Source organism: Penicillium roqueforti, assembly GCF_015533775.1.
Source record: "Penicillium roqueforti strain LCP96 04111 chromosome Unknown scaffold_04, whole genome shotgun sequence".
Taxonomy (NCBI): domain Eukaryota; kingdom Fungi; phylum Ascomycota; class Eurotiomycetes; order Eurotiales; family Aspergillaceae; genus Penicillium; species Penicillium roqueforti.
The window spans coordinates 517987-534216 of NW_024067568.1; the positions used below are offsets into that span (position 1 = coordinate 517987).

The window sequence follows — 16230 nt, forward strand, 5'->3', positions numbered from 1 at the left end:
CCTCAAACCGGCCTTATCCCCAGCCAAGAAGAGAGGACACGCACGCGGCATAGGTGGCTCGCGGTGCAGCTGACTTCTTAAGGTTAGCCTTACGTTGGCATAGTTCGACGTTTTACTCCATGCGGTTTTTTGTTCAACTCGAGAGTGACCCCGCCGGATATACGGGACCATAGCGTTAGCTAGGGTGGGCCGAAACGTCATGCGCTAATCCACGCTAACTCTATCGTTGTCGCAAGCTCTCTTCGAGGCAATTTTGAATCTTGCATTCTTCTACGTCTAATTCGTTGATATGGTGGCTCGGGTCGTCAAATTGCCCGTGCAGACCTAAATTTTCAGAGTGACGTGTATGCGCCTCTTTCTATGGACTGTTGAACTACTCTTGGTTCCGACGTCAGAAGCTGGTCACGTGTTTATATCGTTGCCTTATCGCATTTGTCAACCCTTATGAGCTCTGCATCTGTTAAACCTTTGCCTATCAACCTTCCACCATGTCAAGCAGAGATATGAGCAGGTGGCACAATATCCATTTCTACGACGCGTCTAACGGATAGCTCCTAGGAGGTTTCTTTCAAGCCGGTTCCGTAACGGACGCTAACCTAATCTGGATTCTCGAGGATGTGTTGCTAGATGCGGCGGGGCATTTTACGATAAAGCATCGCATCCGATGGAATTTTTATAACATCGAATAAGAGCGTTGTCCCTGGCGACTATGATATTTCCTGTGATGGTAAGGCTGACCATGAAGTTGATGGAAGAGTCTTTGACCCGATCTGCCGGGACCCAAACGACCCAAACCATGTCGCGGACGAGCTCCTAAGATGGCACTTTCGGTAAAGCGCACTCGTTAAGAGGGGTCCAGGAGCTGATATTCGAGTCAGACTTTCCCCCCAGGACAGATAAAATAGCGATGCTACGAAACGAACCGTATGGCAAGGAGAGATTTGAGATTGAGGTCGAACTCAGTCGGACCTAGAGCCAGAGAAGAAGAGTCGAAATATTAATAAGAATGAAGACCAGAAGACCATACAAACTGCTAACTAGCAAGAAGGTACTCTGGAAAATCAGTGGGATTATCTGCAGAGGGGTGTCATTGTTTTTGCTTATCCACAAGGGGTAGGGCTGGATTTTACTTTGGCTACTAGATATCCTGCGTATACAGCCAAACCTTTCACTATTCCAGGAATGTCAGGTGCAGCCTCTTCATTTATTTAACAGAATTTACCCAAAGAAGAATAGAAAGATCTCACTGTATAGTCCCTAGGCCCAGCACAACAGATAGCAGAGTGAGATACATATGGCAGTAGCAATGAGCTGAATGTCCCTTCCTCTTCAAAAGCCCGAGCCCCTCCATCTTCAGTATTCAACTATTGTTTCGTTACCTGCATGCATTGAACTCCTTGGCTATTTGCAACATAGATATCGCATCAGGTCATAATTCAGTCCAATGACGGTCTTCATCGCCTCTTTGTGAGTTTCTTCTTCATCTACAAAACTCCACAGATCTGACATAGTATATACCAGGTTCCTCCCGTACACCATCGATTTCCAAGTGACGGAACCTAAACATGGACATCGCGGGTCCTTGTCTAGCCATGCAAATGTCGATGGTCCTGGATCTATCGATGAACGCCAGCCAGATGCCTATTATCAAACTCGCCCTGCGGGCTGTCTCCCACTAACACCCGGAGCCACGACGGAAGACGAGACGGTGTTCAGAGGATATACTTGGCGATTAGCAGATGAGATTCCGATTGCCAATGACCGATTGTGGCACGGCCCGAGCGAGCCCCGTGCCATTTCTTGGGGACACAGCCGGAGGTTTCATCAGCCCAAATCCAAGGCCACAGATCCCCCAACACCATCTATCGTGAGCAGCAGAAGGGAGTTGTCTTTGGATGGATCACAGGATCGATCGGACATAAAATACTACAGTAGCACACGAAGCTCGCTCTCCAATGCCGAATGGGTCGTCAAAGCTGCCGAACAAGGTCATGGAGGTCTACAAAATGCCATCCACGCTGCTGAAAAGTCGAGCTTGCTCAAGGACAAGACTTGGGTGGGGACGCTAGGCATGCCTACCGACTCATTGGCAGATTCTACCAGAACAGACATCGCTGAGACCCTCCAGGACGTGTATGATTCGTTGACTGTCTTTGTGAGTGACAACGAGTTTGAGGGCCATTACACCCATTTCTGTCGCGCGGTACTTTGGCCAGCCCTCCATTATCAGATGCAAGAAAGCCCTCGGCATACTGAGTATGACGGTTACTCTTGGGTCCAATACCTCAAGCTCAACAAGGCATTTGCAGAAACAATCATCAACCACTGGAAGCCAGGTGATAGAATATGGGTTCATGACTATCATCTTCTGCTTCTTCCCGGCCTCCTGAGGGAAAGACTACCCCAGGCCGAGATTGGATTTTTCTTGCATACCCCGTTTCCTTCTTCCGAAATCTTCCGTTGTTTGATTCACCGCGAGGAACTGTTGAATGGGCTTCTGGGTGCCGATTTGATTGGATTTCAAACAGAGGAGTACTGCAATCACTTTCTTCACTCCTGCAGCCGGCTAAGGAGGCTAGAGGTCTCTGTCAATCAAGTCCACCTCAACCATCGGTACGTTAGGGTTGTGAATTCTCCATTGGGGATTGATCCCTCATCACTTTATACATTACGCCAATCCACCGAGGTCAAGGGTTGGATACACAGCATCCGCCATAAATACCAAGGACAATATCTCATTGTAGCGCGGGACCGATTGGATGCACCGGGAGGGATTAAGCAGAAGCTTCTGGCATATGAGCTTTTTCTCAAGACTTATCCAGCATGGAGAGGACGGGTAAGTCGAGTAACATAGCTTACTGCATTTTCTACTAATTTGTTTTCTTGTAGGTGGTTTTAGTCCAAGTAATGTCATCTGCATCTGAGATCCCAGAGCTGGAGGCGCAGATCTCAAAGATCGCAATGAGGATCAATGCAACATATTCAACCATCACTCACCAGCCCTTGGTGCTGGTCAAGCAGGATATCAGCCACTTCCAATTCATTGCCCTCTTAAGTGTTGCACATATCTTCATGGCCACCAATCTGCGCGAGGGGATGAACCTGACAAGCCATGATTTCATTCATTGCCAAGATGGACAGCTTAGCTCCCATAAACATGGATCCCTGATCCTCAGCGAGTTTGTGGGTAGTGCCTCTATTTTTTGTGGCCATAAGCTTCTCGTCAATCCGTGGGATTACAAACAATGTGCCGATGTGATCAAATCCGCACTCGAGATGTCAGCGGGAGAGCAGAAACTCAACTGGAATTTCCTGCTCGATTGCAAATCTCCCTATACTGCCCTCAAATGGCACACGGGGCTACAAGATGCTCTCACAAAAGCCCACGAGATACAGCAAATTCGTCAGACAAACCACCCCTCTCCACTTTCACCTACTGACTTGAAAAGGTCATATCTCGCCGCCAGAGCACGGATGTTCTTTTTAGAAGACGGCGCAATCTTCGGTCCAAATTTCGGCATAGGAGAGTCTGTCTCCCTAAACAAAGCCTGTTCAACTCTAAAAACGCTCATAAACGACCCCAAGAACATCTTATACATACTCAGCAACCAGAGTACCGAGCAGCTCCAGCAAGCACTCGAAAAACTCCCCTGCGAGCTCGGTTTCATCGCCGAGAATGGGTGCTTCCTACAAGAACCCGAATCAGATTTATGGATTCCATTCGTGCCTCAAAGCGCCATGAAATGGCGTCCCGGCATCAAAAGAATTATGGAGTATTTCCACGAGCGAACTGAAGGCAGCGGAATCGAGCATCGCCGCTGCTCCCTAACATTCCACTACGACGGTGCGCTCGACCGCGAAGTAGCCGCTCGCCAGGCCTCCGAGTTAGCCTATCAAATCAACGGTGCCCGCGGACGTGCGGATTTCCACGTCGTCCGCGAGGCAACATCGGTGAAGGTTGAACCGCCGCATGTTGCTTTCGGAAATGGGAGAGCCGCCACCTATATCCTAGACCATCTCCCTAATATCAAGTATCCGGAGTTTCTGTTCGCAGCTGGTGGTTCTCGCAGTGTTGAGGCGCTGTTTCGCTGGGCAAATGAGTTGGGTGTTGCCCCCGTTGCTTCTCGGTTTGATAATTCCGAGCTTGGGAAAACACTCCATGTCACCACCGTGACAACTAGCACACATGCTACCGAGGCGAGATCGGTGTTGCCGTCTGATTCCTCGCTTTTGGCTGTTTTGGGTGAACTGTCGAGTTTCACGTCTAATGGGGAGGATACTGAATGACTTACTCGCACCGGGTTTGTTGTGGCTGGTTACTATTGTTATTATGGGACTGCTTGACTTATAGTATAGTTTTGCTTGATGTTCAAGGGGGGGGGGATACACACATGCAATGCAGTATAGCTTTCAATAACTAATACATGCTAAGTAGTCTTGATTATTTAGACCGACTTTTATATTTCGAGAGCGTCGTTTCAAATGATCACCCTAATCGTCTACTTTAAAGGTAAAGATACATTTTTATTCCTTATTCTCTGCCACAATTCATGCATAGATCAAGGGGATCAGCAATCATAAAACGGTAGATCGGCTCTCACAACTCCACCAACCATAGACCCGATTGTTGAAAAAAATCAGAAACAAAGAGAGTGCAAATACAGAACATAGAATACGGGTAGGATATAGCATAAGCAATGATTAGAAGAAAAAAACATGAATCATAAGAAGCAGCAGCTAGCAAAGCAAATTGGTCATTTCATGCCTTGCGTGTCGGAGCTGAGAAAGGGGTTAAGAGGCCGGAGACTCTAGGGCTTGTCCTCCTTTGAGGATGAGGCTCCATCAGTCGCTGCTGAGATAAGGGTGGGTGCCACACGGCGCCTCTTCGGCGGCTGCTGCAACGCATTATTTGGTTCTTCCTTGCTACCTTCTCTTTCAGACTCGCTTGCACGCTTTCCCAGAACGCTACTACCAGTCGTAGTGGTCCCATTTTGTGGAGCGCCTGAGATAGGCGTTTGTGGCGGAGTTGTCATTGGAAGAGTCGGTGGCTGCGCAGAGTTTGTTGCCGTCACGGACGGAACAGTCCCGAGAGTGGGAGTAGGATTATTCACGACTCCCGCAGGGGCTGGCTGCGTGGAAAGCTGTGTCGCGACTGAGCAGGCCGAGTTGGACCGTGCGGGACTGGCTGGCGGTATGGGTCCTGTGCTATTTGGAGGGGCATGGCTCGTCTTGATTGGAGATGGCACATGTGAAGACGCCGAATGCGTTGGTGTCAGCAGAGGTGTGAGATTTGTCGCAGGGGTGGTTGGGTTTGAAACATTATGAGTCACAGAAGTTGGTCCTGTGTACGTTTGGCCCAGCTCCCCAGGGGCGAACGAGAGTGAAGAGCAGAACCCATCAGAGGAACTCATGATCAATGTTAATCCATCGGCCGACCTGTTGTGCGTTAGAAATTGACACGTGGGTATCAATCATAGAAACAGTACTTACCAGGTCAAGTCAGTAAAAGTAGCAAAATGCAAATTGCTGACGATACATAGCGGGGTTTGTTGTTGTGTGTCATATACCAAGACAGCATCTTGAGTGGCAACAGCATATACAATGCGATAAGGAAGTGCAAAGACGGGCGCCGAGCTGTGGTTTGCTTCATTGCCGCCGTGCTCGGCAGCCTTTGGGGATGGCTGAAGCTTTGATGAATCCGCCGTCGTTGAGGATGGAGGGACTATGTGGGGTTGGCTGGTGAAGGGTGGATTTCCCGATACCACGGGCTCTGGGAGGGACGAGAACATCTCCTCGCCTGAAGATGTATCAAGGGTGATGTTTTTCGCAGGCTGGGTGCCCTGCTTCAACGTGTAAAAGACCGGGGAGCATTTGACGGCTACAGATGGCTTCTTGTGTCCTGGAAGGTGAGAGATCGGGGGCTTGTTGAAACCAGCCCGTGTGTAGACGTAAACTGTGTTGATGACCTCGTCTGTCGTCTTTGTAGAATCCGTAGCTGATACGTGACTGGTTTTGAATTGACCAGCTGGTGTAAACAGCAGGCTTCCGTCAGGAGCAAAGGTCAGTCGCCTGAAGAAAGAAGTAAACGTCTCGTTGGCATAGATACTGGCGTTCTTGACCCCCAGGCCACCAAGACTTGGGGATGAGACTTCCAACGGCTTAACAGCGGGCAACGGGAGAGATGGAGCAGGAGACGCGGATCGCCGGATCGAAGGAGACGAGCCGAACGAAGAACGCCGGCTGTGTGAGACTGGAGGAGGATCCATGGGTAGATTGGAAGCCATTGGTGTCCCCGGAGTCGAGGGAGCAGGCGAGGCAATAGCAATGGAATTTGCAGTGCTTGGTTGAGACCGGCTCGTCACGTCTGGAGGCGCAGGACTGCTAGATGCGATACGTTTGGCAGGGAGATCCATCTTGAGCACTTTCCCATGCGGTGTCAATGTGAATTGTCCATCCTTAGTCTTCAATGTATAAATATGAACGGATCGGTCGGACGACTGAGTCGCGACAAACTCGTTAAGCGGATCCCATGCTACACCCTGAACATAGTGAGAATGCTCGGCAATCTGCCGTACCATTTGCCCTGTATTCGATCGTTAGCCTATCGCGTTGTATGAGAACCGTTCGAGGGTAACTAACCAGTCTGGGCATTGTAAATCCGTGCGATGTTGTCCATGCTGCCAGTAATGATAAAGACACCATCAGGAGACCAGGCCAGGTCGTAGATCTCAGCGCCGGACGAGCGACACATGTGCTTCACTCGCCAAGTCTCTTTATCGTCCGAATGATCTTCACCCAGAGCTTGCGTTTGTATCTCCGATGGTACCCAGAGTAGGACATTTCCATCGTCTCCGGCAGATGCCAGCATCTCACCTACATCCGTCAGACTTGCAGTCATATGCTAACCTGGAGAAAAACACACCTTTCGGGCTGAAGCGGACCACATTGACGGCTTGTGTATGCTTCATCAGAGTACTCAGATAAGAGACTTTTCTTTCCTCCCCGGTAGACTCGACTTTCCAGAGCTGTAGAACATGTCAGATCAAGGTATGCGAAGGGCGACGGAGGGCGGGTTCATACTCGGACGTTATTGTCACTAAAAAAAAGTAGTCAGTAAAACCGTTCAACACTCTGAGAGAACAGATAGAACGTACTTTCCAGCCGTAGCTAACCGGCCCTTGCCATTGGGATCGAAATGCACCGAGTAGATAGGGGCATTGTCATTGTGCCATGAGATGAGCAACGGGGTGGCCTTCATGGCGAGCGCCGCAGCTCAGTGTGTTAAGCACCACCGGTTTTCAAGTAAGGTGATATGACCTGGAGAGAAAAGAGAGAATAGAGGATTTCCGAGTCCAATGATCAATCAGGTATCTTTTTTTGCCAGGTGATATCCGGGGTGGTTTTGAATTGGAGAAGATCCAGTTGATCTAGGTCAGGTAAGAAGACGGAGGAGGAAGTGCAATTCAAATATCAATGGGAGGAAATAAAAAAGATGCGACAAGGGGTTGGGGACAAGGGGAGAGAAGGTTAAGGGAAGAGAGTCGTGATTCTCCGATGATGCTTCGAGTTGTTTGCGGAGAACGCGACCGACGGCAACTGACACCGGGAGAGGGTTTTGTTGACATTGTCCTTTTGTATATGTTTTTGTACGTATTATATAGCATTTTATAGCTATTGGGTTATTATATCTATTAGATTATGTTACAATGGCTATTTATTAGAAATGTTTATGATTTGAATCGGAGTACGGAGAAGTAGATATCCAGCCCTAGAGGTAAGCACTAGGAGCAGCATTTGAAACAGATATCAAAGTTAGAGGAACGTGAACGTAATCAGTCTCAAAGACTATTTATTGGTCTATACGGAGTAGAAAAGAGCTAACTATACAATGCAAAGCAACCCCAACGCCTCTCCAAGTCGCCATTTTTCAAAGCAGAATAGTAAGTACAAGCACCAGACTCTACGACAGCCACTTTCCGAGTCTCTCTCCAAACCAGCTTACAGCTCTCTCCTGTCGCTTCTGTCGAGCATCCTCTTGAGACTTTATGAAGGGCGCAGCCTCCTCCGCATACATCTTGTGCTGCTCCCGCTGCGCGTAGTGTGCCCGAATTTCTAACTCTCGCTCATGGGGTGTGAGCTTCTCTAATGGCTTGGACGGTTTGAGCTCTGCTGGGATTGGCTCTCCTCCAGGAATCTCAAGGCCGACTTCCGGGGTTTGCGATGGCTTATCTGGGTTGAAAAGCGACGTGATAGGCGGTGGCGCGATTCCAGCGGCCTTCGCATCGTCAACTCGCTTTTCATAGTCTAGCATCTGGTGGTAGAGTTTGTCGCCATGCATTTGAATACGCTCTTCTTTTTCGGCGTCATATTCGAAACTAGATGCGTAACCGAGTGCTTGGAGGAGTTTCTGTTTAAGGAAACATATTAGAATCGACATGATGGAGAAAGCTATGAGTTCCAGCACCAACTCACAGTCTGGGTCATGAAGCATCGCGAAAAGGTGGCATTCTCCGCCGAGCACATGGTCAGCCGGGCTTCAATTTGCTTGCGCCAATTTCCGGTCTGGAAGCAGTATGTCAGGGCTTCATGCTCCAAGGCACAGTTCTCCATTGCTGCTCGTTGCACTGTGTCGCCGCGCTCTTTGTACTTTTCAATCACTCGTGATGCCACGCCGACTCCGGGTTGTTCTTCAAGGTCCATCGGCGGCTTGTAGGTTTTCCACAGATAAGCGTAACGGCCATCTGGGTAGAGTGATGCTGCAGGAACTTTGGGCTTCGAGGGATCGGACGGTTCGGGCGATTGCGCGGGCGTGGAGGGCGGCTTCACATTAGGACCAGGCACATATTTGTCGGGCTTCTCCTGTTCGAGGTAGTCACGAAGCCCGGGATCGAGCTTTTGGACAGTGTCATTTTTGTCACCCCAGAGCCAACCCATTTGGAAATACTTGTCGAGAATAACCAAGAATGTGCAATAGCTGAAGAGTTGAAGATTGAGAACGCGGAGAAGTCGGCACAAAAAAGGATCGGCCCCGATAGCCTTGGCTCCGACCGTCTTTACTCCTCAACTACCAACACGACGCGTCTTTTCGACGCCGTTCCTCCAAAATGGAAGCCTGTATGTGCTGCGGTGAAGTGCTTATCTTTGTGTGAAATTGCTAACAATTGACAGCGCGAGAGGAGCGGCAGCTAATGCGCCAGCGCGGAGCTGCGTACGCGCCTTGTCTATACCCCGCGGAACCATAACAGAAACTGACTTGCTCGTTTAGGACGCGCAAAGCAAGAGAGGTCAATTTTGGGTTCTCATTTGGTAGCCCATCGCTCGGATTATCAGCGACTGCACCACTTGCGACTGTCCCTGAAGCTCAGAATCCACCGCGAACACAGACCACGCCGGACACAACACCACGACCGTCAAAAGTATCGCAACCAGGATCGCAAGCCCCGGCAATTGAGCGCACACCGGGAAGTGCGCGCAACAAGCTCCCAGAAAGGCCCTCGGCATATGACGTACCCTCCTCGGACGATAGACCTGAACAAACGCGAAGTAACAAGAGGAGAAAGATCAGTATGTTAAGGACTAGGCTGGTGTGCTATGCTAGGAATATGCGCTAATGATTACTAAGGTTCTACTAACGGATCAGAAGATACTCCTTCTCGTTCGAATGGCGGGCGATCTAGGAATGGCGATGCACAGTCTGTTGATCACAATGATAGCACAGAGTCTCAAACAAGCCACATCCAGGAACATCCAGATACAGATACACCTCCTCCATCGGAAATTCCCAAGGAGGTTTCTCCACAGCCTCTCGTCTTACCCATTCCGGAGACCTTAGTCGAAGCTCAACCCCCGATAGAAGAGGGGACCAATAGCGCGGAACCAACAACATCAGCCGCTGAAGAGCACCTAGCCCAAGGCACAACTTCAGTGTCTAGCCCTACGGCGCCTGAACAAGCTGCAGAACCACAAGCGCCACTTTCATCGCCTAAAGGCCAGGCCGAGCAGCCTGAAAACACAAAACAACTACGCGAGAAACGACATAGCACACCACGGGTCGAGGAACGAATCGAAATAATCAAGACGAATCAACAGGCTACCCCAGAAACTGCTTCTCCAATTGTTCAGACAGATCAATCTGCAACAAAAGCCTTATCACCGCGTGGTAGCCCCGCCGAAGCTCTTGAAGCTAGCCATGCGCCGACTATTGAGGGTGATGTTGACATGACTGAGCATGTTTCACCACCCAAAGATAATGTACCAGAGGAAGACAGCCAGACGTCTCAATTGTCTTCTACGGAGATGAAACAGGCTCAGCAGCATCAATCTACCGCGAATAAGACTCCAGAACTGCACGTTGAAGCCTCTGTGCAGGAGCCAGCAACCGAGACCCGGGATGAGCCCGCGGTAGCCCAATTTGAGGGAGCCCCAAAGGCTAAACGGCCTCGTGGAAGACCCTTGCTCAACAAGAAGACCATTGAAGCGGTCGAGACTGAGAAGATCTCACCTGGACCTATACTAGATGTCGCGGAGTCCTCTTCGGGGCCGGGTCGCAAACCAACATCACAAAAGAATGACCAACCGGAACCTGTGGTAGAACCTGCTGTGCCCAAGCCACAGCGTGGTAGACCTGGGAAGAAAGCGAAGCGCGCAGCTGAAACTGACCCTGAAACCGAGCCTGAACCTGCGGCAGCAGACCAGGCAGAAGCAGAGATAAATTCTGCAGCCCCCCCTGGGAAGAAATCGAAACGCATGGCTGAAGCTGACCCCGAGCCTGAACCTGAACCTGTGGCAGCAGACCAGCCAGAGGCAGGGCCAGAATCTGTGGCACCTAAATCTCGTGGCCGACCCGGGAAAAAGACCAAACACATAGCCGAACCTGAGCCCGAGCCCGAAGCGGAATCAGCAGTATCCAAGCCCCAACGTGGCAGGCCTGGAAAGAAGGCTAATCATGCAACGGAGCTGGAGCTTGAACCTGCCACAGAAGAGCAGCCCGAGCCCGAAATGGATTCTGCAGTACCTAAGACTCAACGTGGTAGGCCCGGAAAGAAGGCCAATCGTGCGATGGAGCCTGAGCCCGAGCGTGTGGCAGAAGACCAGCCGGAGCCTGAGGCGGAATCTGCAGCACCCAAGCCACAGCGCGGCAGACCTGCAAAGAAGGCTAAGCTTGCACTGGAGCCCGAACCTGAACCCGAGACAGAATACCAACCCGAGCCTGAGCCTACACAAGAACAGCCTCGTCGCAAGACTCGAGCGCCTCGTGGAGAAACAGTCCCGGTCACCGTTTACCGTCTCGCCAATGTCAATTCTCTAGGTGGCGCAACATCTACGGCCGACGGGTCTGGAGATGAAGAAGAATCCGCCGATGAACTCACCACGCATCAGAAGGCCAAGATACCCAACCGCGGCGGTGTCAACCCGGCCGATGTATTGAGCCAGATCTGCCGTGAGACTCTAGAGAAAACACTAAATACACTCAAGGATGGGATTGCGAACGAACAAAATACCACGCGACGTGCGGAGTGGTCGCGCAAGAGAAAAGCCGTCGAAGTATTTGGCTCGGAGCTTGAGAGCCGCCTCATGGACCTAAGCGGGATACTCGATAGCAATTTTGTGCTTGGTGTGCAATTGAAGAAGACTAAGCGGGAGATGATGGATCTACGGAGTCATCTATACCGGGTCCGCCGAGAACGCGAGAACATAGCTTTGCAGATGGATGCGGTGCGCAGCAGACACATTGAACAGGAGAAGGCCAACTCGGTGAGAACGTTCCCTAACAGTCCTGACGATAGCATTACTAACAATAGTTCCTAGTCACGATCCACGATCAGCAATTCCCTTCACAGCCTTGAATTGGCCCTCGACCGCAACAAGCAACGTGCTGCTTCTGCTGCGGATTCTTCTACAGATCTCGAATACATGCTCCGCACCGTCGCCGACGTGAGTTCCCGGGCTCCTGGAGCACAAGGCGGTCTCTTAAATCAAATCCGAGCATTCAACGCACAGCTCGAAGCCACCGTTGATCGCCTGGAGCGATGATGTCATTTTTTTGTTGTCTTTTTATTCATCCGTTATGATACCAGGAATCATTTTTTGTGCAATGAATAGTCCATGGCTGCGCCAGAGGATGGCGTTTGGCGATATTTTCACCTGTACAACTCCCGATGTGATCGAGTGCATAGGTAGCTCCTTCTTGTTACTTTCAGCTACCATTGAATGTCAAAGAAACGGCGAGAATCTCCAATTCTTGATGATCTGCTATTCTACATTATACACATAGGTGGGCAACTCTGCAGTGTATTATTAATTGCACCCCTGTCGGGCAGTGGTGCCACCGGGACAATAACAAATCAGACATGCCCACTTGCTCCTATCGCGACTAGTGAGAGTGAGACTTGCTCGGTCTCATGTTCAAAGACGTTATGGTCTCGGACACTTAAGTTTATTGCTTGTTAATCCAAGTGGAGACCCTTGGAAGTTCTGCGAAGCAAGGGAATACTGATACTTCGATCAAATGCAAGATATAAAACCACGGCCATTCACCCAAAATGTATTCTAACCCCCAGTTGAAATCAAATACAATATATACAATATATATCCCAAAATGACCAAACTCTTCACTCCCCTCCACGTCGGCCGCATGGAGCTCGCCAACCGCATCGCCATGGCACCCATGACCCGCTACCGCGCCTCCGACAACCACGTCCCCCTCCCCATCATGAAAGACTACTACGCCCAGCGCGCGTCCGTCCCAGGCACGCTGCTAATAACCGAAGCCACCACGATCTCCGCCCGGGCCGGCGGGTACGCCAACGCACCCGGCATCTACAACGACGCGCAGATCGCAGCCTGGAAAGAAGTCACGGACGCCGTGCACGCCAAAGGCAGCTACATCTACGTCCAGCTGTGGGCGGTAGGCCGGCCAGCCAACCCGCAGCTCCTACAAGCGGAGGGCGGATACGATCTCGTCTCGAGTAGCGCGACGGCCGTGAGCGCGGACGCGCCCACACCGCGCGCGCTCTCGGAGACCGAAATCTACGCCTGGATCGCGGACTATGCGCAGGCGGCGCGCAATGCCGTTGCGGCGGGCTTTGACGGTGTGGAGATTCACGCCGCGAACGGGTATTTGATTGATCAGTTTACGCAGGATATCTGCAATACGCGCACGGATGCGTGGGGAGGTAGTGTGCAGGGTCGGGCGAGGTTCGCGCTTGAGGTCTCGCGCGCTGTTGTTGAGGCCGTTGGTGCTGATCGCACGGGGATTCGGTTTAGTCCGTGGAGTACGTTCCAGGGGATGCGCATGAAGGATCCGAAGCCGCAGTTTGAGTATCTGGCGGTGCAGGCGGCTAAGCTGGGACTTGCTTATGTGCATTTGGTGGAGTCGAGAATTGCGGGGGGTGCTGATGTTGATGCTACGGATCGGTTGGATTTCTTCCTGCGGGCTTATGGGAAGGCTTCGCCTGTTATTTTTGCTGGTGGGTATGACGCTGAGTCGGCGGTTCGGGCGGTTGATGTTGAGTATGCGGATTATGATGCTATTGTTGGCATTGGGCGGCCGTTTATTTCGAACCCGGACTTGCCGTTCCGGGTTCAGAATGGCATTCCGTTTGTGCCATATGATAGGGCCACTTTCTATGTGCCTAAGGACCCTAAGGGATACACTGATTATGCGTTCAGTGCTGAGTTCCAGAAGGCCATTGAGGCGGCGGCTTGATGTCCTGATTGTTTAGCGATGGTTGTGTAAATCATTGGATGTATAGAGCTAGACTTATAACAGCCCTAGAGGACCTAGCATATATATATTAGTGCTTGAACATAATCAAATTCACTCCAGGCTGTGTTGGTGCCGAGATACCAGATTCCCATTTCTTAGAGTAGGTTGGCTCAACATGAGTCTCCTAATCAAAAGCAAATTGGAACTTGCACGAGTACCAACACGTGACTTTGCAAAACATGCGAACCTGAGCCCTCATAAAAAAAAAGCGGGGGAAATGCAGTATATACAGGAAGCGTATGCACCTTGTAAGCAGAGCTCGGTAGTTAGTTACTCCGTATTCCGTGATTATGTTAAACCTAAAGGATTTCCCCACAAGCCGGTTTTACCAAAACGTGTGTTCCTCCGACTTGGCACGGAGACAAACACCACTTTGGAAAAGCCGAGAAAATGTTCCGGTCCGCCGAGCCGAAAAATCCAAGCCGAGGGTAAATCGACACGTTGGTAGCCCATAACCGTGGATTCTACACGTCTTGGGGTAGGTATGTAATGGTTTTTGTGGGGGATCAGATCAGATGAACGAAAATGTGGGGAAAAAGACGAACGCCATTCGCCAAGCAACATCGTATGTTCTATGAGTAATGTATATCCTGCACTATGGAAGCTCGTATTTCGATGTGCAGCACTATGCTCTTTAGTCACGCCAAGTCCCCGGGGCATTTGTATCTCGAATTAGGGGGAGGTAGCTGGACTGAAATTGGTCCGGAGCATCCCCATATGGCCAATTATTGATCTGTGCATGATGACATGGGGAAAGGTTAAACGAGGTGGCTATTATTGGTCAGGAAGAATATAAGATGCCCAGGTGTATGGTGCCACCTTTGATAGCAGAGTTTGCGCTCGGATCAGGTCTGGATCAGAGGAATGGATCAAATTACCAGGAAACAGGAAGAATTAGCAATGATTGCACAGTTTCCACTCATGTCTCATAAACAAAAAAGGCACGATCCAACATGAAGATAAGCTATAAACTCTTTAAGGGGGGGAAGTTAAAGGGCCACTTGGCCAAGAGGATTAACGTCGCATTGACTTATGGAGTACATACATAGCACCCTGCAGGTAATCTGTGGCGTGTGTGTGTTGTTGTTTATTATTATTACTTGGCGTACGCCACAACTCCAGGCTGTTGCCCGGTATGTATTAGTGAAGCTGAAAAAAAAGAATCCAGGTCCTTGGCACGATATCAACATGGAAGCAATAAGAAAAAGATGGCTATTATTGTATACTCCATTTGTACGGAGCACATTAGTCCTGAATCCAGCGGAAATCTCTGACCCGGGCCGAATCTCAAGTTGGTACGGCGTACGCCGTACGGAGCACAGAACCTCCGTATGGAGCACGGCTGATACGTCCACCATAATTAGCCGTAAATCAGTGTGGAGCTGAAGCTTAACTCGCTTGCACTTTCTACGGGGTACTTTCTGGCACATGACAAGCTTACGAAAGAAAAGAAAAATAAAGAAGAGGCTCGAGCGTACTAGGTAGTACGCCGATCTAGGTTCCCCCCGGACAAGGGAACACGGGAAGAGGGCAGACTGGTTCGGCTATATCTTTATTTAATAGGTCAACCTGGATATGGCATATTGTCTATTACCCTGAGACTTGAGAAGCACAATTCTTAAACTGAATGTGAATGACAGCATGCGATGTCTGGTACATCATCCGTGGCTAGTGGGTATGATATGTGTATCATGCTTCGGTCTCAAAAAAGGGGCAAGAGGGGGCATATTATGCGAGACCCGCGCTAAGTGGAGAACAATGGATAGAAGAGAGGACAATAATATTAAGAAAGATACAGAGTATGGTGTATAACGACCACAGCTTACCAAGGTGACTATATCTTACTATGAATTCATTAGTGCGTAACCCCTAAGGGTCTACTCCGTACATCCACGGCGAATGCAGAATAATGATTGAATCATATAATCCGTCACATGGGCAACAATTGGTATGAGGCAAAATACATTCCACAATTATACCGAGGTCATGACGCAGTCTCGGCTCGGTGTACTCGATACCGGGATTTACCACCGGCTCAGCCACTATCAGCAAGTATCTGCTACCTGTTGCTTGCTTTGATTTTCATTTGCACTAAAGTACTGTACATATGCACGATGTACGGAGTAAATCAATACTCTCCATCCGGAATAGAGTGGACTGGACTCTACATGATAGAAAGATTAATATCTCCAGAGTCCAGTAAATTTCCGTCTATACAACTGCTACCATGGGACCTACAGCATAAGAATTACTGGAACGCACTCCGGATGCTAACGTCCACGGGGTACATAAGCTTATGGAATTATGCATCAGGTAAGCCAAGCATTGGAGTCAGGCAAGTCAGCAAACCCTCGTTTATTCTCCCTCCAATGATAACTTCGTTCCCCGGATATCCCATCTCCCCACTTTCTTCCCCGGGCTAGTTCTTCCTTTCATCCATGGATCCTTACCTGCCAATTACC

At 50.0% G+C, this 16230-nt stretch overlaps 5 protein-coding genes across 5 annotated transcripts; 3 read left to right on the forward strand and 2 right to left on the reverse strand.

Annotated features, from left to right (window-relative positions):
* Positions 1-1444: 1444 nt before the first annotated feature.
* On the forward strand, positions 1445-4287 carry LCP9604111_3031 (trehalose-6-phosphate synthase; the record flags this gene model as incomplete). The annotated part of the gene is made up of 3 exons (XM_039070575.1): positions 1445-1467; positions 1522-2836; positions 2890-4287. The coding sequence occupies 3 exons, from the start codon at positions 1445-1447 to the stop codon at positions 4285-4287; spliced, it is 2736 nt and encodes a 911-aa protein (XP_038930986.1).
* Positions 4288-4808: 521 nt separating this feature from the next.
* On the reverse strand, positions 4809-7258 carry LCP9604111_3032 (uncharacterized protein; the record flags this gene model as incomplete). Its single annotated transcript, XM_039070576.1, has 6 exons — positions 4809-5436; positions 5491-6583; positions 6640-6873; positions 6923-7025; positions 7081-7096; positions 7155-7258. The coding sequence occupies 6 exons, from the start codon at positions 7256-7258 to the stop codon at positions 4809-4811; spliced, it is 2178 nt and encodes a 725-aa protein (XP_038930987.1).
* Positions 7259-7960: 702 nt separating this feature from the next.
* Positions 7961-8934, reverse strand: LCP9604111_3033 (uncharacterized protein; the record flags this gene model as incomplete). The annotated part of the gene is made up of 2 exons (XM_039070577.1): positions 7961-8407; positions 8473-8934. 2 exons carry the CDS (start codon positions 8932-8934, stop codon positions 7961-7963), a joined length of 909 nt encoding a protein of 302 aa, XP_038930988.1.
* Positions 8935-9104: 170 nt separating this feature from the next.
* Positions 9105-12033, forward strand: LCP9604111_3034 (uncharacterized protein; the record flags this gene model as incomplete). Its single annotated transcript, XM_039070578.1, has 5 exons — positions 9105-9114; positions 9169-9208; positions 9266-9564; positions 9623-11754; positions 11809-12033. The coding sequence occupies 5 exons, from the start codon at positions 9105-9107 to the stop codon at positions 12031-12033; spliced, it is 2706 nt and encodes a 901-aa protein (XP_038930989.1).
* A 565-nt stretch (positions 12034-12598) lies between these two features.
* On the forward strand, positions 12599-13708 carry LCP9604111_3035 (alkene reductase; the record flags this gene model as incomplete). Its single annotated transcript, XM_039070579.1, has 1 exon — positions 12599-13708. One exon carries the CDS (start codon positions 12599-12601, stop codon positions 13706-13708), a length of 1110 nt encoding a protein of 369 aa, XP_038930990.1.
* Between the last annotated feature and the right edge of the window lie 2522 nt (positions 13709-16230).